General features: G+C 38.8%; 1 protein-coding gene across 5 annotated transcripts in view; it reads right to left on the bottom strand.

Annotated features, from left to right (window-relative positions):
* The window catches only part of KCNIP4 (potassium voltage-gated channel interacting protein 4), a 1,119,488-nt gene that overhangs the window by 122,370 nt on the left and 970,156 nt on the right, over positions 1 to 26,962 (bottom strand). Inside the window, exon 2 of one of the 5 annotated variants that reach the window (XM_072809140.1) lies at positions 12,854 to 12,959. The exons of the other annotated variants lie outside the window; for them this stretch is intronic. Coding sequence (XP_072665241.1) covers positions 12,854 to 12,959 — 106 coding nt within the window. The remainder of the gene's footprint in view (positions 1 to 12,853; positions 12,960 to 26,962) is intronic. 5 annotated transcript variants of the gene reach the window in all.

Below are 26,962 nucleotides of genomic sequence, written 5' to 3'. Positions count from 1 at the left end.
TCCCAACGTGTCCATCCAGCTGTATCTTCACCGCACGTTTCAAATCTATCCTCTCCCTTCCACCACTAATTTTTATTAATCTTTTTATTCGAGTGTAGTACACACAATGTCACACAGTGCTACACAATGCAGGGACTTGACAAGTTCATACATTGCGCTGTGCTCACCACAAGTGTAGCTACCGTCTGTCACCACACAATGCTATTACCATCGCACGGACTGTATTCCCTGCGCTGTGCCTTTGACTCCTGTGACTTCGCCATAATCTCATGACTGGAATCCTGTGTCCCCCCACCCCCCTTACCCCTTAACCCATTCTGCCCAGCCCTTCCCCTCCCTCCCTCCCTCCCTTCTGGCCATCATCAGTTTGTTCTCTGTATTTACAGGTGTGGTTCTGCTTTGTGTTTATTTCTTTGTATTTTTAAAAATACTTATTTAAATCCCAGTTAGTGAATTTACAGTGTAATATTGGTTTCAGGCCTACAATACAGTGATTCAGCACTTCCATACAACACTCAGTGCTCATCACAAGTGCACCCCTTAATGCCATCGCCTATTTCCCTCATCCCCCTCCCACCTTCCCTCTGGTAACCATCAATTTGTTCTCTGTAGATTAGAGTCTGTTTCTTGGTTTGCCTCCTCTCTCTTTTCTTTCCTCTATGATTTTTTTGTTGTTGTTGTTGTTTGTTTTTAAACACCACATATGAGTGAAATCATATGGTATTTTTCTTTCTCTGACTGACTTATTTTGCTTAGTGTAATAGTCTGTAGCTCCATCTATTGCAAATGGCAAGATTTCATCCTTTTTTATGACCAATATCCCACCATATATATACACACCACCTCTTCTTCATCTATTCACCAATCGATGGACACTTGGGCTGTTTCCATAGTTGGGCTATTGAAGATAATGCTACTATAAATATTGGGGTGCATGTTTCCCTTTGAATTAGTATTCATTTTAGATTCCCCACAAGTGAAAACATTTGTCTTTCTCTATCCAACTTACCTCTCTTAGCATAATAACCTCTAGGTCCATCATGTTGTTACAAATGACATGATCTCATCCTTTCTTATGACTGCATAATGTTCGTATAGATCTCACATCTTCCTTATCCATTCATTTATCAATGGACTCTCTTAAGCTTCTTCTATATCTTAGCTACTGTAAATAATGCTGCAATCAACATAGGGGTGCATATATCTTTTGGAACTAGTGGGTTTTTTTCTTTGAGTAAATACCTAGTGAAATTATTGGATCATATGTTATTTCTACATTTAATTTTTTTGAGTAATCTCCATACTGTTTTCCACAATGGCTGTACAAGTTACATTCCCATCAATACTGTACAAAGGTTCCTTTTTCTCCACATCCCTGTCAACACGTGCTATTTCTTTTCTTTTCGATTTTAGCCGTTGTTAACAGGTAGATGGTAATATCTCATTGTGGTTTTGATTTGCATTTTCCTGGTGATTAGTGATGTTAAGAATCTTTTCATGTCTGTGGTGATTTGTCTGTCTTCTTTGAAAAAATGTCTGTTCTGGTCCTCTGCCCATTTTCTAAATTGGATTGTTTGTTTTCTTGGTGTTGCCTTGTATAAATTCTCTATATATTTTGGGTATTAACCCCTTGTTGGATATATCATTTGCAAATATCTTCTCCCAGTCAGTAGGTTGGCTTTTTGTTTTGTTGATGGCTTCCTTAGCTGTGCAAAAGCTTTTTTATTTGATGTGGTCCCAGTAGTTTATTTTTGCTTTTGTTTGTTTTGCCTTAGGAGACATATCTAGAAAAATGTTGCTATGGCTGATGTCAGAGAAATTACTGCCTGTGCACTTCTCTAGGATTTTTATTGTTTCAGGCACATTTAGGTCTTTAATTCATTTTGAGTTTACTTTTTCTGTGGTGTAAGAAAGTGGTCTAGTTTCATTCTTTTGCATGCGGCTGTCCAGCTTTCTGAACATTAGTTATTGAAGAGACTGTCTTTTCCTTTATTGCATATTCTTGCCTATGTGTTGAATATTAATTGACCATATAAACGTGGGTTTATTTCTGGGCTCTCTATTCTGTTCCATTGATCTATCTGTCTATTTTTATGCCAGTACCATACTCTTCTGATTACTACAGCTTTGTATGTAGATCTTGAAATCTGGGACTGTGATACCTCCAGATTTTTCTGTCTCAAGATTGCTTTGGCTTTTCAGGGTCCTTTGTGGTTCCATTCAAATTTTAAAATTATTTGCTCTAGTTTGTGAAAAATGCTATTGATATTGCTTTGGGTAATAAGGGAATTTTAACAATATTAATTCTTCTAATCCGTGAGCTTCACCTTCTACCACTATTGCCTTGTATTTAGGCTTTTGTTTTCTCTTGTAGGCAGAGAAGTCTAGTGGTGAAGACCTGAAGCTCTGGCATTATGCTGTTCAAGATCAAAGTCTGGCTTTAACAATTAGTAATTGAGAGATCTTGGGTTAGTGATTTAATTTCCTTCTTTAGTCTCTCATCTTAGTGGGGATTATAATTTTGCCTTCCTCACAGGTTTGCAGTAAATGTTTGCAATAATTCTTTAGGCTTGGAATAATGTTATCCTCAATAAGAATTAACTGTTGATATTGTTTGTCACATAGACTTTTAAAACAATTTTCCAAATGATTTTCCTCTTTTGTCTTCCTCAAAAATTTACTTGATTTCTGATTTTTTAAAATTTATTTTTGAGTCATTTTTCTCACTTTGAGTCTTTGTTGTTTCCTTGACTTAGAAACCTATATCCACTAGTTTTTGCTTATTGTTTTGATACCCCATATCTTGTCTTTAAATATTGCTCTCGATCCTTTGCCAGTTTTTTCCCTGGCTTCAAGTTCACCATCAACCTTTCTAAAGTTGGACTTGTGCTCAAGTCCCTTGACTATTGGCTGGCTCTAGCCATCTTAAAGCCCAGTCAAGAAAGAGAATCACTTCCATTTTGATCCAGCAATCCTATTTTTGGGTATCTATCAAAAAAAACAAAAAACAAAAAAACAGGACACTGAAGAAGTATCTATACGTCCATTTTCATTGCAGTATTATTTACAAAAGCTGAATGCCCACCAATGGCTGAATGGATAAAGAAGATGAGGTATAAATATACAAGAGAATATTATTCAGCCATGGAAAATAAAGAGATCCTACCACTTGTGAAAGCACATGGGCATTATGTTAAGTGAGATAAGCCAGACAGAGAAAGAGAAATACTGTGTGATATCACCTATATGTGAAATCTAAAAAAAAAAAAAAAAAAAGTCAAAATTATAAAAAAAAAAGAGTAGAAAAGTGGTTGCCAGCAGGGTTTGGGGGTGGAGAAAATAGGGAGAGTTTGGTCAAGGGTACAAACTTTCAGCTAGTAAATGAATAGTGTTTGAAAATCTAATGTAAAATATGGTGACTATATTTAATAACAGTTATTGTGCAATTGACATTTCCTAAATGAGTTCTCTCCAAAATCAAAAACAGACAAACAAGAACGATATATATGTGAGGTGAGATATGTTAATTAACAAAATGGGGGGAGTCCTTTCACAACATATACACCTATCAAATCATCACATCATACACTTTCAACATCTTACAATTTTATGTGTCAATTATAATTCAATAAAGCTGAAAAAAAAATAAGAGGCCTGGATCACTCTACATTGTCTTTTTTTATTAGTAGAGTTCAGCCTTGTGTTGGTAGGAAGAACTTTCAGACTCCAGTCTCAGCTTATCTCTTATGGTGGCTTCTCCTCCCTACTTCTCATTCTTTCTGACTACCTTAAGCTTCATCTTTTCAAATACCTAATCTTCTTCCTACTATTTCTTCTTCTAATTAAATGATTCTTCTCCAAAGGGCCCTGAAAAAATATTACCTCTTTGTGAAAGGCACTTAGCTGTGATTCAACCCTTTCTCTGTGTGGTTATAGTAGTGGTGATCATCATTGTCTTTATAGAATAAAAGCATCAGCAGCCACCACTTATTGGCCACTTACTAGCCAGTCACATGCTCATTTAATCCTTTGAGCAAGTAAATGGAATATTTACTATTATTATTTCCACCTTTCAGATGAGGAAGTTGAAGTTCAGGAAGGGTAAGCAACTCACCTGAGTTCTCTATAGCTAGTTAGTTGGTCACAGAACTAGGATTCAAACCAAATAGGCTAGTCTCAGAGTTACCACCCTTAACTTCCTAACACTTACACTTTTCTCATATTGCCTCCAATAGCATTTACTTGTATTCATTGTATCCGAGTGATGTCTGTCCATATTTGTTTATTTCAGTACAATGTCAGCCTTCAGAGGAAGTGATCTACGTGTTCCCCTATCCCTAGAGCTATTACTTTTCAAATAGTTAGTGCTCCATAAATGTCTGCCATGTTGAAGTGAAGGCCACTAAACCTGTCAACAGGAAATAGCTGTCCTGGGACTGCCATCTCTGTCTTTCTTATACTCAGACTCATTCCTGCTTCAATGAGGATTCTTGGTAAACATATGATGGTCCAGGAAAAAAGAATACTCATCTTTCCCTTTGTCACTAAATAGTTAAGTTGACTTTGGACAAGCCACTTAATCTCTCCACTTTTCAGTTTGTTAAATGGAGAGTATAATCTTTGAGATCTTTCATTCTCCCAGGAATTTTATGAGGATTAAATGAGATAAACAGGATAAAGACTTTTAAACTATCAAAGACCATAAAAAAGACAGGGACAAGTATTCAAATTAGTAAAACATGTAGTTTACAGCAAATAAATGGTAGTACCAACTGGTATGCCATTTGGCTTAAGTGTTAAAGTTCTAACTTTTCCCACTTCCTGCTTCTCATGGGTAGTGAAATGAAATGAAAGGAGGAAATTTTATGCTAGCTTTGAAACATCTCCCATTTACCATAGCCCAGAATAAGAAGCGCTGTTTCATTGGCTCCAGCAATGCTACATCTGGAAGGAGAATTTGAGACACTCTCTGTGGTTCTCATTTGTAGATAGTGAGACTGAGGTCCAGAAAGCAGAAACAACTCATTCAAGGGGCTGTCACCATCTCTCTGGGCAATGTGGGCTGCATAAGGCTGTCCTATGTTGAGCACATAAGTGGAAAAGATCTTTATAACCAATAAAAACACTGAACATAACTGGAAAGCTGACAAAGTATAGACTTTGGAGCTCAACTTCTGGGCCAACCACCTCCCCTGCCTCTATACCTCTTACTGATAAAGTGATTCTCAGTCCTCATTTTCCTATTCTGTTAAATGGGAATAAATAATAAAGGCAGTCTATCTTTTTACAACTGTTTTAAGATATAATGAGTTAAACTGTGCAAGGCACTTAGAACTGTACCAGCCACATAGCAAGTACTGGATGCTTGTTAAATAAATAGAAATAACATCTAAGTATTTGAACATAACATTTTCTAGGGCTCATGCAAATAATGAATTTAAAGGATTTTGCTTTCTTCTTGCAAAGTTCACAAACCTTCACCACTTACACTTGAGTGCCACCAAAGATTCTCCTGACTATATTCCCAGGTCAGAGCTTTTACCTAAAGTTACTAAAGAGTTAGCATCAGGTTAATTAATTCACAGAAGGTTAAACATTAAAAAAAAAATTCCTGGATGCTACTGTTGTATTTTTAATTGGCAGCATGTTAACAGCTTAAGTCACTTTTTGAAAACACATCCTCCAACAGCCAAGTGCTGATGGTTCTCCTCTGAGACAGGCATCTAAAACTTTCCATGATCAATATGCTATCAGGCAAAATGAAACACACTGAAATGTTATGCTGTATTGGATACCGAAACTCTGAAGTGAAAGTTAGGAAATTATGTTTTGCAATTATAAGAGGCAGTGGTGGCTTCCAAGTTAGGAGTCATCTAGCCCCACAATTATTTTGTCGCATTCACTCTCCTGTGTTTGCCCAAATCAACAACAAAAGCCACTGAAACAAAGCTTTCATTTAGTGAATCAATTACTTTGATTGAATGGGGTGGCTCAGATGTACTGGGACGATATTATGAAACAAATTTAAATAAAAACATGTATATAAATATAAATGCACATAAAATCAAGCATTTAGGGACACCTGGGTGGCTCTGCGGTGGGGCGCCTGCCTTGGGCTCCCGGGATCCAGGATCAAGTCCCACATCAGGCTCCCTGCAAGGAACCTGCTTCTCCCTCTGCCTATGTCTCTGCCTCTCTTTCTCAGTCTGTGTCTCTCATGAATAAATAAATAAATCTTTTTTAAAAAAAAATCAAGCATTTAATATTTTATCTTTTGCATTAGTTCCTGATTATTATCTAGCAAGTAATCTTTTGGTCACCACAATGTCTTTTGAATAAATAGGGAAAATAATTACTTTATAAAAACATAAGTGGGGCATAGAGAGGCAAAGTGAATTACTTATTATCTAATAAGGAGACATAGATATATAGCCACAGACTTGACAGCATTTATTTTTTTAAAGAAAAAGTATTTGTGCTCATCTAGAGTATAGTAGCTAGGGATTTCTTGATACTAAGCCATTCATGAAAAAGGTAGTTAAATTCCTTAATCCTGAAATTATCTACTCAATATCAAAATATATTTATCAGCCATTTGTCAGCTTATCATGGAATTGGGAACAAATCTTCTAAGAAAGGCAGTCTGCCTGACTGAGAATTGTTACTGGTTCTGTAGATCCGCAATCCCTGGCTTCCAAGATATATAGAAGCTGGAAAACATCTTCATTTGGCCTCTGGAGCCACTCTCTATCCTTCTATATGCTGTTCTAGGGCCAGGAGACTGGCCTCTCTGGATATTATTTCAACTCCTTGCCCTCTGCCCAATGGGAAGCCCCAAGAAGAGATCAGAGAGGAGGAAGGGAGAGGCCATGGTATTTATTCTTTGAGATCTCTCCTGGGTGTAGGTTGGGTTTGTAGTGGCTGCTTTCCTCTTCCAAGGGCAGTAGCCCTATTGCAAAACCCTCGCTGATAGTTATAGCTATGGCTTTCTCCTTCTCTTGTAATCATGGGCATAGAAATGATAACTTCACTCCTACTAGCCTTGGGTGCTTCACTAGCTTTGTTGTGTCCAGAATCCTTGCTTGTATCTTTGCAATAAACTCCCCTTGGTGGCCCTATTTAAGCATGCCTGTGTTTCCTGCCGGGACACTGATTGATCCCAAATCACAGAACTTCGGTGTTGGAAAGTACTAGACTTGAATCAGTTTTCTCATCCTAGATTTTCTTAATAGCTCTATTATTTTGAGAAAATCCTTTCCTTTCTATAGATCTCAGTTTTCTCATACATAAAAATAGGCCATATTCCTTATAATAGGCTGCTGTTGTTAAAATGGGCTAAAATACTTAAAACATTTAAAATAAGATGAGATAGAAATTCCCCTTCACGCTCTCCTTGAATTTTTCCAGTAAGAGTTCTACTGATGTGATGTGATGTGCCTGTATCTTGCAGGCAGTCATTCAATAAGTGCATCTCTATCATCGGACTAAGAGCATTTTGGGTGTGGGTTTATTCCAATTTCTCAGCTGTGTAGATTCTGCACAAATCATTACAACCCTGTCAGGACGCAGTTGTCTCAGTTGTGAAATGGGGATGTAAGGCGACCTTCCTGGATGCAGAGTCGCCAGACCTAACGCTTTCCCAAATTCCTTCCAATTTGAAGACTTGTGATTCAAAGTACAAAACAGAGCTACAATTATACACCTGAAGGGCTTCCTCAATCAATATCAGAGGTGGTCGGTGCAGCCCAGCCTGATGAAGTGATGAAGACAGCAGGCTCTGGAGTCAGAATCCCAGCTCTGTTAATTGGAAAAACTGTCTAAGTTCTGTGCTTCAGGTTTCTCAGCCATTACATGGGGAAAATAATACACCTGCCTCAGATGCTATTAACTGAGTCAATACTTGTCATATACTCATGCTCATGATGTTTCATGTACTAAGTACTCTGCATGAATTATCTTGCTTAATCCCAACCACAACCATGCAATTCTCTGAGGATACCAATGGGCTTTCTTTTTAGACTAGAAATAACCTATGCTCCTTTCCTCCTTAGAGCTTTTGCTTTTGCTGTGTCCTCTTCCTTGGAACTTTCTCACCAGACCCTCATATTATTGGCCTCCTCTTGTTTTGGGGTCTCAAAAGTCACCTCATCGATGATGCTTTCCCTGACCCAGACGAGGTAGCTCCTCTACCTGCATTCAGTTTCCATTACTTTGCTGCAGGCTTATTTACTTTATAACAGACATCATCCCCTGAGATTGTCTTTGTTTTCATGTTTATCATCTTTCTTCCCAAGAAACTCAATGAAGACAGTGAACTAATATGTCTTCATCTCCCACTGTAAAGCCAGTGTCTAGAATTGTGTGGACAACATGTAGTTTCTCAAAAAAAAAAAAAAATGCAAACAAATAATCAAATTATGGAAACTAAGGGGCCAGATAATTTAATTATATAACTCCAGGCATTTTGTTAGTAGGAGGCATGGTAGGTGTTCAAACACATGCCAGGATGATATTGAAGCCCACCCTGCCTGTTTCGGTAGTTCTTGGAGGGGATGATGAGAATATGAGCAAAAGCTCTAGCACTAAATAGAAGTGAATCTAAAAGATATTTCAGAAAGAGCATTGACCAGACTTTAGCGACCAGTGAGATGGTGGGTGGGGAGCATAAAGTGAAAAAAGTTGATTTTAATTTCAGCAAGTGGACAGCTTCCACTGATAAAAGAAAGTCACTCCCCTCCCACCAGCAATCAGGATGCTCCACTGGATGCCACTGCAAACATTTGCCACATCCTTCTCAGAGGTATGTTTGCTGTTCCCCAACATCTTTCCAAGGCACTTAGAATTTGATATTTGCCTGACAATCTCAAATATCATAGTCAAGATGTGTGCTTTGACATAAAAAGGTTGGGGCTTGTTATTTTTCCTTTTGTTAAAGATGAGTAATGTGTTTGATTTTCAGAAATTTAATAATGTCTATAATCATACTTCACGTAGAAACTCTTTGTCATGTGCACTTTTTTAAAATGCCTTTCATCTGAAGCACAAACAGCAGAAGAAATAATTCAAGTCTACATTTAAAATGACTATAAAATGTGCAAGATTTCCAAATATTGAAGATATTAAATCTATGTAACAAAAAACTCGAGGTAATATGCATGATGTGTTTAAATATTGAAAAGGCCAACTCAAAAACTAATCTTCTAATATACATGAGGAAGCTTGTATTCACATGATTTAATGCTTTCATCCAGTAATTCCAAATCTAGGAGAAAAAATAATCTAAAAGGCATACACAGATGTATTCACAGAGATATTTATCTCAGTGCTATTTGTATTATGGGATAAAAAGGGAAAAGGGAAAAACCTAAATATTCAGAAGCCAAGGATTGTGGTCAAATGCAGTATACTATCACTTTACAGTGGAATAATATGCTTCCATTAAAAATGACATTTACATTTTTAATAACCAGGTGAATATTTATGAAAGCATGCAATATAAGGGAAGGATAAAAATTTGGTATTGGTGTGATCATTAATGCACACACCTTGGTGGAAAAAGATATTAATTATTATTTTTAGTTGCTTCAAGGTAGAGGAGCATACAGGATTAGGAGAGTGTTGTGTGGTCTGTGTGTGTTTGTGTGATTTCTTATATTTTTCTATGCTTCCTAAATTTACTGCCACGAAGAGGAGTGACTCTGGTGACTAAAGCACCTGCCCCTCCAGTTCTGAAGGAGAAGGACGGGGAGAGGAGGAAGGCTGTCCTGTGCAGGAAGGAGCAGGAGCTACAGATTACTCTCAGACTTTGGGCCGGGACCACTGTTTGGAAGTTAAAAAAGAGGCTGATTTGGGCAGAGCGTGAGGAACAATGCTCTTTAAAGCTGCCAACCATCAGATGGGGGTCTTCCTGATGAAGCAGAGCAGCTCCCTGGTGATGACAGAGGAGTTTGTCTGGGAACCAGATGTGAGGAGAAGCTCCAGGTCTTCCTTGGCTCCCTTCAAACTCTCCAGTGCTCTGACTAGAAATCCAAATGCTCCACAACTCAGCAGGAGTTTGGGTCTTTATGTAGGAAATATTTTTCCTTTCATTATATGCATAATATTGATAAGTCTCACATTTCTGCCATGAGGAATGAAGAGCCCTTTCTCATCTGCCTTCAAGGAAAAAGGAAGGGAATTCAAAATGAGTATTGGCCCTTCGCTAACTACCGTCGGCGTGGTGGAGAATGTTCCCTCAGCCGTGTGCAACTCATTCAAGCCTAGAATTAGCCTGGTCAGGCCAGAGCTCACCACATGGCTCTCTGCGGTCCAACAGGCAGACATTGGTGGCCTAGGGGTCCTCTGCCACTCTGGGCTCATGGCTCTAACCATCTGCCTCATGTTCTCATAGCATTTTTTCAGTCCTGTGACCAAGAACTTAGGGTCAGATCATGGATAGGGACCCACGAATAACACCTTTCTGATATGACAATGGAATTAACATGTTTTCCTTTCCAAGAACCTACTTCCACATGCTAGGGTTTTCTGGGTTTTCTAGTGGCAGGTGGCTAGTGGGAAAAGGGGGGCGGCTAGTAGAGGAAGGGAGCTATATCTGAAGAACTTTTGGGGTGAGAGTCCAAGTCTAGCATCAGTTCAATATCAGGCAATTTTATGAAATCCCATTTTTATAAAAATATCAGTTTTTAGAATTATTCTGCTCATTTTTTAGTATCTTTTATTATTATTATTTTTTTCCTTTCAAGAAAGATCCTGGCTTTCCCCTCACGCTTAGTTGAAAATTGCATTGCCTCCTCCATGACCATTTATTTCAGGTATGACTTTACCAGGGATTGGTGCAGGAAGAGTGCTAATAGGGCCCGGCAGTTTTGTTCTTCCCAAGTGAATATAGGAATCCATTTAAAAGTTATATTTTACCTGCCTACTGTGTACAAATGACTATGTTTTCAGTGAATATCTGGTAAATTGGCAATTTTGATTCCAACTTGAAAAGGGCAAAGCAATGGCTCTAATAACAAACATTTGCTGACAAATAGTGGCAATAAAAATGCCTGCAGCTTCAATATCGTGGATGATCAGGGCTGGGGCATTATTCTGGGATTATGGCCTTTTAGGTTGCTGATGACACATTATGTTTTTTGTTTGTGAGATGGTATGTGTGGTGTGTGCAATAAGGGGAAAAATCAAAGCAACCGTAGTTTCAATTATTTTGTCCATCAGATTGTCACTAATGAAAGTATTTTTGTCCTGTCTCCTTTCTCCACAGAATATTCTTGTAGGGTAGGGCCTTTTAAAGCTGTTTTATTTACTGCTACATCTCTCAGAACAGGAATAAGAACTGACATATAATACATTTATGTTGAATGAATAAGTGAATTAATTAAATCTCATTATTATGATATATTATGCCTAACCAATGCCATGGAAATAAGTTACTGTTTTATCCTGGGACTTTTGACTGGATGTACTGGGTTGTTTGAGGCACTATCTGTATTTTTTTCATTTGTGTTGTGGAGACTAGTGAAAATAGGGCATTCACATTTTTTACATCCTGAGTTCATTAGTTTCTATATGATGGTGCAACAGGATATAAAGAGAGTCAGTGAAGATACGGATTATAGCCCCACACCTAGAATGTTTTATCCAGAGTCTTCATATTCTGTTTCCTCACCGTCCAAGAACACCATCTTCTCTGTCACCATCTTGATGTTTGAAAAAATTGTGTATGAAAGAAGGTAATCATAGGATATTTGTACATGTTCATTTGTAAACAGAGGCTATTTGTAAATTTTCATTATAAATTGTACATGGCATCTTGACAAAATAAATAAAGCATTGCCCTTTATTGTATTGTAAGGCCATTTAGGTAAAAGATACCTCCTACTTTCTACTGCTTAACAATATCATAAAGTTGTAGAGAATGAGAAGATGGTTAGTCTTCTGTGTCAAGATGGCTAAGCTAGGCACCTAGTCATTTCATCAAGCACTAATCTCGATGTTGCTGTCAAGGTGTTTTGCAGACCTGGTTAACATCTATCATCAGTTGCCTCTAAGTAGAGGAGATTACCCCAGATGGTGTGAGTGGGCCTCATCCTGTGCTGAACAGCCAGACAAAAAGTGAGATTTCCTGGGGAAGAAGGAGTTCTGTGTCAAGACTGAAGTATCAAATCCTGCCTGAGTTTCCAGCCTGCCAGCTTGCCCTATGGATTTCAGACAGGCCAGCAGCCCCCACGGTCATGGGAACCAATTCCTTAAAACAAATACCTTTATACACATGTTCGCGTGTGTAAGTACACATATGTGTATATAGATATGCATGTGTATGTGTGTGTGCATGTATATGGTTGGTTCTGGTTTTCCAGAGAACCCAGGTGAATGAGCAAAGAAAAAAAAAAAAAACCCTCATCTTTGTGTAAATGGTTTCCACTCTGTGGTAGTTTTTCTAACTTAATGACGTTTCTGAGGTTGTGCAGTATCTGAAAGGTGTATACCACATGCACAGTGTGAGTCAGGACACCTACAAGGTGATGCAGGCTGAAATGGAGAGCAGCTCTGCCAACAAGTTAGGCCATGGGAATCCCAAGTCTACTCTCACCCTTCAGATCAAACAAAACTTTCCAGATGTCTTGAAGCCCAGGCTCTGGTCACTAACACTGGGCTGTCATGTCAGTCTGCCAGATGGGAACGGCCTTACAATTGCACAAAGTTCCTCTGGGTATTGGGTAACCAATAGAGTTGATTTTACATAATATGATATATATATTTTTTAAGAAACAGATTACTGGTGTACATGCGGACCTAAACAAAGGAAACAAACAAACAGTTGGGGTGGGGAGAGAAAAAAAAAAAGCCAAACTTGCTTTGAACAGCAGGAGACGACGTTTTGGCAGCTGAGCAGGGCAAGAGCTTCATGAGCCGCTCTTTAATGCTGCGCTTGGTGCTGTTCTGAGCGTAGAGGAAACCTAGAACATACGTGATGGGTTCTGTTAATGCTGTCTGCGAAGAGAAACGAGCATGCTGCATGGCTTATTGCAGGAAGCTGGGCAGGCAGGACATGGATGCAGACATCTGCTCAGGCAATCACAGGCAGTGGGTAGGGACCCCCAAAAGGAAAAAGAAATAAATAAATCCTCCCCCCACCTCTGTTTTTCTCATTTTTAGGTTTTCTTTTCAAAACTTTCCCGTATGTTGCATTAACGTGTATGTTGCATTAATTAGCAAGTGGAAACAGAATCTCGCAAGTTTATCTTTCCAGCAGTAGAAGTAAAATTTGGTGGCTTTTCTTCGCCATAGATTGCGAAAATCACTGAAAGAGTTAACTGGATTGACATTTCTATATTCAACCCACAGTCAGAGGCCCGCGTGACAATTTTCTGTTCTCATTGCTCCCCAACTTTGATTACAGAGGCGACAGACGCCCTGCATAAATCATTCACACTGCAATCACCTGTTAGTACCTTTGCCTTCCCTGAAAGTGAGACAATGGATGTCCTTGATATGCAGCCTCATTAGCATAAGCCCAGAGATGCAACGGTCCTTCACATTTTTCACATGTGGACATTAATGGACAGAATTATTCAAGCAGAGTAATCCCAAAAGAAGCAAGGCATGTTCACAAAATACTAACACAGGAATGGATGGCGCAGTATCTGTGACTTCAGACGGTTGAGGAAGAGTCCAGGAAAGTCAACAGCACTTGGGTGGGCAAGTTAGGAAATGCTTGAAACAACTGTTGGTGTCAAGAGCCACAGCAGGCCGACAGCATCAACTTGCCCACTCTGAGTGCCCAGAGCCTGAATTTGCATGCTGAGATATATACATAACAAATAGTACCCCCTCCAAATTAGTTCAGAAGGTTTTGAATATAAGGCGATTAAAAGAGAACCAACATAAATCTAGGCTAGACCATCTTCTATCTTTATAATATGGACCTGGCAAATACATCATGTTGTTTTTCTACTTTATAATTCCTACCTTGGAATTATAAATAGTTCTGACCATAAGGCTATTAATCTACCTCCCTCTGGGGCTGTCCTGCCCCATCATCAGTGTACCCTGGGTAAAAACCTGATAGGTCTTTTGTGTGTGGGATGACAGTGAACTAGTAGACACATAAATCAGATCGGATCATTTCTCTGCTTAAAAGTCCACTAAAACCTTCATGCTACCCTTTGGAAAAAAAAAAATCACACTTCCTACCGTGGACCCCCAGTCCCTGCATGAGCTGGCCCTGCCTCACTCTCTGACAGCATTTCCACCATCCTCTTGCTCTGGATCGTCAACCAGTGGCCAGGCTATTCTTAGCTTTGTTGGAACTCACAAAACAAGTCTCTTCTCTGCCCTTGACGCTTATATGGTGTGAAATGTCTTGTTTACTTGGTATCCCAAGTGCTAATTGATGGTCTGGCACACAAGAGGAGATCAATAAATGTCTGACAAATGAGTGAATAAATTTACTTTCAATACCAAAACAAGATCGGATTTCATTTCCTTGATTAGTATCTAAGTAAGCTTTTAAACTTATAAAAAAATAAATCTGATTTACATAAAACAGACTCTTTAGTTGGCTTCCTCCTTGTACATTTGTAGAGGGACCAAGTGCTGTCTCCTTCGTAAACTACCTCTGGGACACTAGGATTTTGTTTTATTTTAGCTTCCCAAGCAGGACATTCTGCTTCTCCTTCTTGGTGCCGTTTCAGCCCCCCTGCCATTGTGTGCACAGTCTGGTGGCCCTTCACCAAAGATCAAGTTCAATATGCCCTGCAGCCTTTAAAACTCAATTCAAGAGGTGCTTGGATGGCTCAGTCGTGTCTGCCTGTAGCTCAGGTCATGATCTCAGGGTCCCTCGTGTTGGGTTCCCCACCCAATGGGGAATGTGCTCCTCCCTCTCCTTTGCCTCCTCCCCTGTGCTCATCCTCTGTCCTTCTGTCTCTGTCTCTCAAATAAGTAAAGTCTTAAAAAAAAAAAAAACACTCAATTCAAACACACTTGCTTCTACTAGACTTTCCCTGTTGTATTTCCAAGCTTCCTGAAGGAAAGGGCCTCCTCTGTCTTCTACTCTATTTTTTCTGTTCTTGCTGCACACTCTACTGTTATGGGTATCACGTCCTATTATAGGGTGAGACCCTATTCTAATAAGGAGTGAGAAAGAAAAGGTTCTCCCAGCCATCAGAAGTACGAGAGAGACTTTAGTTTTACCTTGTACCCAGCTCCTTTACTTCAGGTTCTATTTTTTGATGTCCAGCCAAACTCCACAATCATCCCAGAAATTGACACATGACAAACACTCAAGAAATATTTGCCAGTTGCTTGATTTCCCCCTTTTTTCTTAAATTCTGATGCCTGTCAAGCTTGCTCTGTCTACGACAGCTGCTGGACCCTCAGGTCTGGGTGGAGGGGAGGGAGCTGCCTGCTTCTCAAGCATTCACAGCTATTCATATGGTCACTCCCTGACTCCACCTCAATCTTCCTTGGAGCATCTTTTGAATTGCTCTTGCAACTAAAGGTAGACAGTTTGCTGTTTTTAATCAGGAGTCAGAAGTCCCATATTTTAGACCCTGTTTTATTATTTCAAGTTTAACAACCTTGGACAGGTCATTAAACTTCTTTGGGTTTCTGTCTTTTCTTTGTAAAAGGAAAGGTATCCTAAAGGATCTTGGTTGTAAAAACACAGTTTAAATGTCCCTTTTAGAAATATATTTAGATAGAAATCATATATGATTTCTAACTTTTTTTCTTGGTAGATGGATAAATCAACTTTTATTTGACTACAAACATTATTCAAATTCTCTACGGTCTTTTCCTTCAAAATAAATAAGAATATTTATCATAAATGTTACAAATGATAAAAACAAAGTTCCCCAAATGATGTGGAAAGGCAGATATTTTATTTTATTTTAATTCCAGTACAATTAAGATACAATGTTATACTAGTTTCAGGTGTACAAGTAACTCATCACTTCCATACATCACCTACTGCTCATCACAACAAGTGCACTCCTTAATCTACTCTGTTTTTATAGTGTTTTCTCCCCAATGAGAACTTTAACTTTTGGAAGTCAGGTTGTAGACATCCTATAATTTCCCCTATCTCCCCACTTCTCTCTCTGCTATCAGATCATTCTGCTTTTTCCTCCTTAAAGTGTAGTGGTTAGTGTTCAAGCACTGTAGTAAAACTGGCTGGACCAGATCCCAGTGCGTTATGACATTGGGTAAGTTTATTGAATCTTTCTGAATCTCAGCTTCTGCATCAATAGAATGGATTAGTAATAGTCTCTACCTCATAAAGTTTTTAAATCTAATGAGATAATATATAAAGCATAGTGATTATTCATAATGTACTTTAGTAGATGTAGTAATGTACATCAGTAGGTGTTAGATATTAGTATTTTTCAGTTCTTTGGGTCTATGATATTCCCTACTACCTCAGGTCCATTCCAAAAATGCTGTTACCTCTAACTGAACCTTTTGTTTTGTTTTTATTTTTGTTTGTTTGTTTGTTTGTTTTACCTCCTTGTGGCTTGGTTAACTGTCTGCCTTGATATTTCAGTTCAATAATCACTTTCTGAGGAAAAGTGTACATGACAGATGAGACTAGACTGAGACTAGACTCTATTATATGCGCCTAGAGTTTCCTATATTTCTCCTTCATGGCATTAGCAAGAATATAATTAAAACAATTGATGACACAATTATATATTTGACATATGTCTTCCCTACTTCAGGATAAGATTAAAGGTGTCTACTTACAGCTTTTAGAGAGTAAATGTTGCTAAATGTGTTATCTCACTATAAGCAGTCACAATAGTGGTCAAACCATATGAGGCAACTGTTTTCAAGTACTTAACAACAAGAAATGTAGAACTGTAGTACTTGAGAGAAAAGAAACCCAAGAGGTGAGCTCCATAAATGGCCTGGTTCTCTCTGCCTAGTGGCATGTTCTCTCCACAGTTCAAAGAGGTACAGATCATGCTTACTGAGAGGAGATTGGCAGATATCAGAATTCTGGACTCCTAAAGTGACTGAAATTTGCAGGAGAGGGTATTAGGAGAGAACTGGTTTGTGCGTCAGAAGGGAAGATTTGTGTGAAGATTGACTGTGGCTCATTGTGAGGATTAATTTTTATTTATCAACTTGACTGGGCTAAGAGATGCCCAAATAGCTGGTAAAATATCATTTCTGAGTGTCCGTGAGGGTGTCTCTGGAAGAAATGAGCATTTGAATGGGTAGACTGAGTAAAGAAAATCACCTTCACCAATGTTAATGGGCACCATCCAATAGTTGAGGGCTTGAATAGAACAAAAGGCAGAGGAAGGGTGGATTTGTTCTCTGCCTGAATTGGGGCATCCATCTTATGATGCCTCCAGGCATTGGCTCTCTTGGTTCCCAGGCCGTTGTGTTTGGATTGGAACTATACCATCAACTTTCCTGGCAGATTGCGGGACTTCTCAGCCTCAGTGACTGTGTGAGCCAATGTTTCATTGTATCTATATCTATTTATCTCTCTACCTATCTCCAATTGGTTCTGTTTCTCTGGAGAACTCTGACTAATATAGTCATTGATTAAGGGCTGAGTGATGCATGCTCAAGGTCAGACTCCATAATACTTAGGAGGCAGAAGCTGCCTGAAAGGCTGAAAATTGAATAGAAATACTAGAAGTCATGTCATGCTGGGAGATGTTGAAGTTCTGACCCAAAAGAAAAAGAAAAGAAAAGAAGGAAGGAAGGAAAGAAGAAAAGAAGGAAGGAAGGAAGGAAAGAAACCACACTGCTGCAGCAGCACCACTGGCATTCACTGGAGAGTCAGAGAGACTATGTTTTGGGAGTAAGAGTCATTTTCTAGAGTAAGATTCACAACCTATGACTACATATAAAACCAAAATTGACCTATCCTAACAAATAATAGAACAAAAGTTGGTAAGACCAGAAGGAGGTGCTAGTTACATGGAATGTTTTCCAGAACAATACTCAGCACATTAAGATTTTATTTATTTATTCATGAGAGACACAGAGAGAGGCAAAGACACAGGCAGAGGGAGAAACAGGCCCCATGCAGGAAGCCCAATGCAGGACTCAATCTTGGGACCATGGGATCGTGTCCTGAGCCGAAGGCAGACGCTCAACAGCTGAGCCACCCAGGCATTCCATATTCAGCACATTAAAAAGAAGATAACAAAATCCAAACTCCTTACAATGTATTATAATGATGTCTATCATGCTGTCAAAAATGAGCAGATGTGTAAAGGAATGGAAAAATGTGACCCATAATCAAGATTTTAAGAAAATGATTGATAGAAACAGACTCTGGGATGACACAGATCTCAAAATAAGTAGAAAATAACATTAAAGAAAAAGATGACCATAGTAAGTAAACAATTGAAATTAAAAATATAAAAAGGAAACAAATACAAATAGTAAAAATGAGAAGTAAGATACCAAAAATCTAAAAGCTTTCTTAGAAGGACTTAACAGTAGATAACGAATTACTAAAGAAAGACTTATGAGTTTGAATAGAGATAAAAAGAGACAAATTATTCAATCTGAATACTAGAGAGAAAAAGGGATTAAAAAGTAAATAGATTTTAGTGATTTGTAAAAAGATATCAAGTAGTCTAACATGATGTAATTTAAAAAACAGATGAATCAGGAGAGGGGAGTTTGAAAAGAAATGGCCCAAATATTCCAACTTTAGTTTCAAACATTAATGTACAGATCCAAGAAACTTATTCAGCCACAATCAAGATAAACATAAGATGAATTATGTCTAGTCACACCGTAGACAAATTGCTGAAAAAAAATGGAAAAAAAAGCTTAAAAAAATAAATCTAGATAGAGACATGATAATATGAGAATGGTTTCTCATCAGAAACAACAGAGGCCAGAAAACAATGGAATAAGTGCTGGGGGAAATATAAAGACTTTCAACCCAGACTTCTATACTCAGTGAAAATAGTCTTTTGAGAAGGACGGTGAAATAAATAAAGACATTTTAAGATATACTAAAGCTGAGAAAAATCATAGCTGCTACATCTGCACTACCAGAAATACTGAAGGAGTTTCTTCAGGCTTAAAACAAAGGACATGATAGGAAGATCTACAGGTAGAAATAAAGAGCAAAATAAAGAACCCTGGAAATTGAAAATATATATGTGAATAAATATGAACTATTATCTTATTTCCTTTGTTTAAACAAACAAACAAACAAACAAAAGGCATTGTGGAATTCATTACATTTGTAGATATAAAATTCCTGACAAGGGCATAAGGGGTGAGGGAAGGCAAATGCAACGTTACTGATAGTACGTTTTCCACTAAGTGGTACCATAGTGATGCTGAGCAGTCTGAGTAAGTGCAAGGGACAGACTACAGCCTCTAGATACTGGGGAAACAGGTAAGTAGTAGTCAAAGGAGGCGCAGTTGAAAAGCCAATTGAGAAATTAAAATGGAATACCAAAAATATTCGATGAATCCCAAAGAAGTCGGGGACAGAGGAATAGAAAAGCAAAGAGAACATAATCAGACAGCAGGCTCTCTTCAACCATATCATTAAATCAGAAGCCGAATCATTCTTATCTGCTACTGTATCCCCATTACCTTGCATAAGCCTGTTATATAAAGAGCATTCAATCAATATCTGCTGAAAGCATGAAATCAGACTACATTTGTCATATGATGGTCTCAAAATACACAGATTAGCTGCATGCCTATAATTAGCAGACGCATTTAAAATCTGCACGGTCTGTTTCCTCACAGTGGGTCAAGCAGTCTCCTCCCCACACTCTAAATGGACACCTGTGTCTGAAGGCTCTCTCTGAGTCTGACGGCGTTCCCCAGCCCATAGTACCAAGAGAAAATCAGTTGAAGGGGGGTCAACCAGTAGAGTGCTTTAGTATGCAGGGCGTTTTACTCTCATAAACACTCTTTGATAGATTAAAAACTTTACATCACATAAATATTCATTTATTTAGAAAAAGCATTTATCATAGCACTTATAAACATTTAAACAATGCTTGTTGTAGAGCTGTGGATATATAGTGGCCATATAAAAGAAAGTCCTTGCTCTCCGGAGTCTAACCATCTACTTCAATTTTAACACCCATTGCACTGCGTGATTAATTTGCCAGTGCCTTTCGCTAAATCTCAAATTCACTGAGGAAAGGATTCTGCACATTTATTAATTCATTTATTCAAAAATCTTTTGAGTGGCTAGAATGTGCTAGATGCTGTTTAGGGTGCCGGGAATAATGTAGTGGATAAAACAGACAAAAAAATTCCTACTTTTTTGTCATCATGCATTATAGTCGGGGAAAAATAAACAAAAATAGCAAAATATAAAGCCTGCAAGAGAGAAAGCAGAGAGGAGGCATAGAGACTTCTGTTGGTAGGTGGGTTGGGAAGTAGGGTGGGGAAGACTGGTACTTTTCAATGTGGTTGTAGGGAAGGATTCAGTGTAGTTAGATTTGAGCAAACTCATCTAATGAGAAAGTTTCTTAATCTGTTTTGATTATTAGCATCATTAGCAACTAGTGCAGCATATTACATTTTAGGCACTAATATAGATTTGTTGAGGGATTAATCTTCCTCATTTATGAATTTATTCAATTAGTACTTATGGACACTTAAAATAGACAGGTTAATACCTTAGATTAATTGGCTGGAAAAACCTGAGTCCAATGATCTACTCATAAATTTATGTCCTTAGAAATCAAAAGTAACTCAACTCCCTTACCCTTGCATTGAGAAGTTAACCAGTTCTAGGGCAGCCCGGGTGGCTCAGCGGTTTAGCACCGCCTTCAGCCCAGGGTGTGACCCTGGAGACTCGGGATCGAGTCCCACGTTGGGCTCCCTGCATGGAGCCTGCTTCTCCCTCTGCCTGTGTCTCTGCCTCTCTCTCTCTCTGTGTGTCTCTCATAAATAAATAAATAAATAAAATCTTTAAAAAAATAATAAACCAGAGTTCTAGCACTTTAAAACTCCCGAAATGAAACAATATGAAAAGAATAAAAAGTAAGTGTGCAAATAAATAGGCCACCTCGAATTGTGATATAGCTGAATGCAAATGCCTTCATTCCTACCAGTGGGAAAGGTTTCATCTTACAAAGCCTGACATTACTGACAATCGATCAGCCCAGTATAGGTTGGTTGGGCCGTATTTGTGACCTTCGAGATTTCCATGGTCATGTATGTCGGTGGTCGTTTTACCCTGGCTGCTCTCCCTGTCCCACAAGGAATGCCACTACATGTAAGTGTCAGGTTTCAGCAGTGAGCCATGGGCCTGTGTTTCGAATTCAGCTAATGATGACAGTAACAGAAGTGGCAATTTCACCACAATGGGAAGGATGCTCATCTTCCTCCTTTTCATCGTATAGCTGATAGCAAAAACGAAGACTTTCTGTGACTTTGCATGGGAAAAAAAGGCTCCTACTCCATAATTCACAGCCCTGCTCAGCTTCTATCTTGTGCTTTTGAATTATGGACAATGTTTTTCTTCCTAGATGCTCGGCCTGCGGATGTCAGGTGGAAGAAAATAGTTAATGATGTTTCCATAGACGTGGTGTCTTCCTTGGACTCAATAACAATGACCAAATCACCAGGGGTTTCGGTGGCGCTGTGATCCCATCTGGGTCTCCCTCCTTGGCATCAGTGACAAGCAGATTGTACACAAGCAGATTTACGAGCAGTGACTTGATGTTGAGGCTAGAAAGTATATTCATGACGAGTTGCAACTGTGCGCCTACCTGCCAGCGTGTCTATTTTTCAGATAAGCTTATGGCTCCTAAATACACAGACAGTTCTTTTTGTGTTTCCAAATTTATTCCTAAAAAAAAAAAAAAAAAAAAGGCTCCAGATGACTTGGACTTCATACTCTGGTGATAATTCTTACTGAAAACTGTTGGCCAATCATGCCAATTGCTACTGATCCTGTAGTCAGCCTGGATGCAATTATTCACTTTTAAGGACAGCAGCAGGGTTCATGACTACCTGAACTGCTTAGATGGTGAAGTCTTTGTGAGGGAGTTGGGAAATGATCTGGAGTTCTCTGTAAGTAGGGGCTTGCCCCGGACAGTGCCAATTTGTGACGATGGTCCTAACACCCCATCTGTTAGCATCCCCTTTTCATGGCCACAGTGTTCCTGTTTAAGAAGACAAATTATATCAGCAACCAGTGGGGTCTGTTCCTATAGAGAAATTGCAGTCACCGCCAAACTGGCCACTTGGTTCATCACATGGTTAATAATGTCAACATGCAACTTGAGTTTTAAAAATGGCTCTAGGGACGCCTCGGTGATTCAGTGGTTGTGCATCTGCCCTCGGCTCAGGGCGTGACCCCAGGGTCCTGGAATCAAGTTCCCCACATCAGGCTCCCCGCAGGGAGCCTGCTTCTCCCTCTGCCTGGGTCTCTGCCTCTCTCTGTGTGTCTCTCATGAATAAATAAACAAGATCTTAAAAAAAAATAAAAATAGCTATAATTAGTAGGAAAAGTGAAACAGAGATCTAAAAAGAAAATATTTGTACACAATGCAATATTATTATAATAGTAATGTAATATATTTTTCAGCTTTTGAACAGAAGAAAATCCTGACATACATGACCACCTAGATGAACCTTGAGGACACTAGGTGAAGTGAACTAAGCCAGTCACAGAAGGACAAATACTACATGATCCTACTCATATAACGTATCTAAAATAGTCAAATTCATAGAAGCAGAAAGGAGAATGGTGCTTGAGGGGGCTGGGGAAAAGTGGAAATGGGGAGATGCTGTTAGCTGATGAACAACTTAGGGAGGTGCGCTGTAAGACACGGGGTCTCCCGTTAGCGATACTGCACTGCACATTTACCAAGTTATTACGGGGTAGATCTCGTAATTACGCTAAGTATTCTTACCAACATAAAAACATAAAAACATAAAAAAAAGTGTAAGTAACTTGGAATATATTAATGGTTAACATTGGTAGTGGAAAGCCTTTGGAATCAGAAAGAACTAGTTTGGATCTAAGCTTTGCATTTGTCGTTTGTGAGACTTAGGACAAGTAGCCTAACCCCGCTGAGCCTCTTGATCTCACCTGTATCACAGGGAGACTAACGCCAGGATTAACAGTAAGACAGGCCAAGTTCTCAACGTTTCACTTGAGCGTGATCTTCCCCTTTGGGAAGAAGGAGCTAAATAATACCTAAGACGCAGTGTCCTGACACAACAATAAGAACCTTCTATGTGCCAAGGACTTTACCAGCATTATATCATTTAACCTTCACATGAACTCCACGTGGCAGATAATGTACAATAGCCAGATTACAGCCGAGGGAATTAAGGGTAGAGGTGTGTGCGGCTGGGAAGTGGCAGGACCAGGATGAGCCCATGTTCATCTGTCTAAACCTGGGTCTGCCATTCTGACTTCTCTACTGTACTAATGATGGCTCTAAGAAATCACTGGACGACTTCCCTTATCGGGTCTGACTGTGTAACCTTCGGCTACAGCATATCTGTTTCACTTTGTGGAGGGTTATTTCCTTCCCTCACCCCCTCGGTTAGGCCTCTTAAATCATCCTATCTTAAATATAGAACCGAGAACTTGGTGACCTACGTTCCTTTACTAGAAATGCTGCCTCTAATTCTATTTTCTGTAGGACATCTATCAAATTCCTGGGGGTATTAAAAATAATAATGCAGTTGAAGAGAAAACTGCACTAGGAGATCCAATTTCTTCATCTGAAAAATGGGGCTAATAATATGTGACACTTACTAATCTCAAGGAAAGTAGGAGATGAATGAAGTAAATTGTTTCTGCAAAATCTTTTCAAATGGTGGAAGAAATACCATGAAATCCATTATAACTTCCAATGTGAAACACTACTTTTCCATTCTTTAGGGTCACTCTATGTCATCTTCTTTCAAAACTGCATTTATCCTATAAAATTTTTTGTTCATTAATCTCACCAATAGATATTTCTTGAATATGTCATAAGGCAGACCCCATGTGAGGTACTTGGGATGATAATCAGATAAGACGTGCAATGAAGCTCAAGTGTTTACAGTTTTGTGAGTACCAATTAATTGGCCTCGGCTACTCATCACAATCACCAGAGTGGCTTTAAAAAATTAGCTGTGCCCGATCATGCCAGACCAAGTGAATCAGCTAACTCAGGTGGGAAGCCCAATTTATTTATTTTGTTTAAGATTTATTTATTTATTTTAGGGAGAGAGAGGGAGAGAGCAAGTGTGTGCAAGTTGGGGGAGGGGCAGAGGGAGAGAATTTTAAGCAGACTCCCTTCTGAGCATGGAGTCCGTAGGGGAGCTTGATCTCAGGACCCACAATATCATGACCTGAGCCAAAACCAAGAGTAGGTGTTCGACCAACTAAGTCACCCAGGTGCCCCAGGAAGCCTAGTTTAGAACTGTTGTTCTGTTCTGGGCCAATGTCATGTGAATAGGTTTTCCTAAGAACTGCAGTTTTACAGTTTTGATATGGACATTGTATTGGGTTGAATAGTGTATCTCAAAAATGCATGTTCACACTGAACCTCAGAATGTGACTTTTTTGGAAGTAGAGTCTTTGCAGATATAATTAGTTAAGATGAGGTCATACTGGATTAGGATGGGCCCTGAATCAAGTGACTTGTGTTCTTATAAGAGAAAGGGGACACACACACACACACACACACACACACACAGGAAAGAAGGCAACACAAAGATAGAGGCAGAGATTGGAAAGATGCTGCTTCAAGCTAAGGAATGCTAGTGATTGCCATCAGCTCCCAGAAACTAAAAAGACAGGCATGAAATAGATTCTCCCTCAAAAACTCCAGAAGGAACCAATCATGCTGATACCTTAATTTCAGTCTCACTGTCTCCTAAACTATTAGAGAATACATTTTCGTTGTTTGTAGTAATTTATTACAGAAGCCATAAGAAACTAACACAGACAATTAACAAATTTGCTAGGAAGCCAGAAAAATCAAATTATACCACGGCCACATATTCATCCTCTACTTAGACTAGAACATTTTCTTTATGTATGGAGTCCTTCAAAATCTAAGACATGGTGCTGTACTTATGATATCTTCTTAATAGCACTGGTAGTTTCTTGCAAATTCCCTCTAAGCATATTTATTCTTGGTAAATTAATCCACAACACACTACAATCGAGTGGATTTTTCCCATTTGGAGTTGACATGTTCTATATTCTGCAGTTAGGGTTAGGTAAAATCTGTTGAGGAGAAGCATTCACAAAGAACTAAACTGGAATCTTCTCTTCTTTGTTTCAAGTTAATTAACTAGTCAGATATTTATTGAATATTAGATGATTTTCCATATCGCTGAGACTAATAGCCAAATTCCCTCCAACGGCCGACAAAGGGTACAAGGTTCTCCCACCAAAACTCATCTGTCTGTCTTATCTTCTATTTTACTCTTCTCATTCTGAACTTGCTACTGACCGGTCTCTGCTCCTGAAATGTCTTATCTCAAATATCTTCAAGATGACTCATTTATTTCCTTCAGGTCTTTACTCCAGCTGGCCAGTTCAATGGCACCTTCTTAGCCATCCTATTTAAACCCGAACTGTCACCTAACCACTTCCTATTCTTCTTTCCTGCTTTACTTCACACCATATGTTGGTTTACTATGTGGATTGACTTGTGTCCTCCACAAAGTCCTATGTCAGTGACATAACCCCCAGTACCTCAGAATGTGACTACATTGGGGACAGAGCCTTGAAAGAGACAATTAAGTTAAAACAAGACCCTTCCTTAGGCCTAATCCAATCTGACTAGTGTCCTTATAAGAAGAGGAAGAGACACCAGGGGTGTATTGAGCACAGAGCAAAGGCCAGGTGAGGACACAAGGAGAAGGCAGTCATCTGCAAGCCAAGGAGAGAGGCTTTTGGGAGAAACCAAACTGTTGACACCTTGATCCTAAACTTCTAGCCTCTGGAATTATGAGAAAATACATTTCCGCTGTATTAACCACCCAGTCTCTTGTTATAGCAGCCCTAGAAAACTTATACAGTTAATCATAAAATTTATTTCCAACCTGGAACATCACTAAAAATAAAAAAGGGGGCACTATAATAATGATACCAGGATGACTGGCATAAACCGTGACTTCCCAGTATAGCAGAACTTTTTGTAGCCCTATCAATAGTGCCTGTCACTATTAATATACAATGCACTTTAGCTATATGTTTATTGTTTGCCTGTCTCCACCAGGTAGTAAATTCCTTCAGGCAGGGATTGCCTATATTTTTATTACTTTATTCCCAGTACCTACGTGTATGGCATATAGTTGCTTCTCAATTAAAAATATGTTGAATAAATAAAAGTAAACTGTATCAAGTGGTTGATGTTCACTGATCTTTATATAAAAGACTTTAATATAAAAGATCTTCCTGTGACTACCAATTACTTTGCACCTGCTACATGCTAAACAGAGTCCTAGGCCTCTTATATATGTTATCACTCATTCTTACAATGATTTTGCAAGCTAGGAATGATCCTTAATTTATACCCAAAAACCTACATACATCAGAGATTTTAGGTCACTTCTCCTATAACCCTCAGCAAGTAGGTAAGGATACAAATTCAGGTCTAATCTCCTAATGCAGAAAAGATGTTTGCACATTCTCAGCAGTTATAAAAGAACATAAATGCAGATTTCCAGCTCAACAAGTCCATTTAAATGATCAATACAGTCACAATACTGTACATGTTGAGGTAGAAGTGATACCCACAAATTATATTAATGTGGGTTCAGAAGAAGTTATGTTTAATTAAACAGAGTAAGTGGAAAGACTCCCTAATACTTTAATCCCAACTCCTCTATCAGCACTACAGAAAAATCAAGAACAACAAATCAATATCCCTAAGATGGATATGAGTAGCTCTTCCCGCTAATTTAATTTTTAGTAACCAATGTTTTAGGCTGACACACAATGTAAAATATTGTCCTTGAAAACAGGCAGCTCTGT

The sequence above is a fragment of the Canis lupus genome, chromosome 2 (genome assembly GCF_048164855.1).
Source record: "Canis lupus baileyi chromosome 2, mCanLup2.hap1, whole genome shotgun sequence".
Classification (NCBI taxonomy): Eukaryota; Metazoa; Chordata; class Mammalia; order Carnivora; family Canidae; genus Canis; species Canis lupus.
The sequence above is the reverse complement of the archived record's forward strand: the minus strand, read 5'-3'. Positions and strand labels throughout refer to the sequence as shown.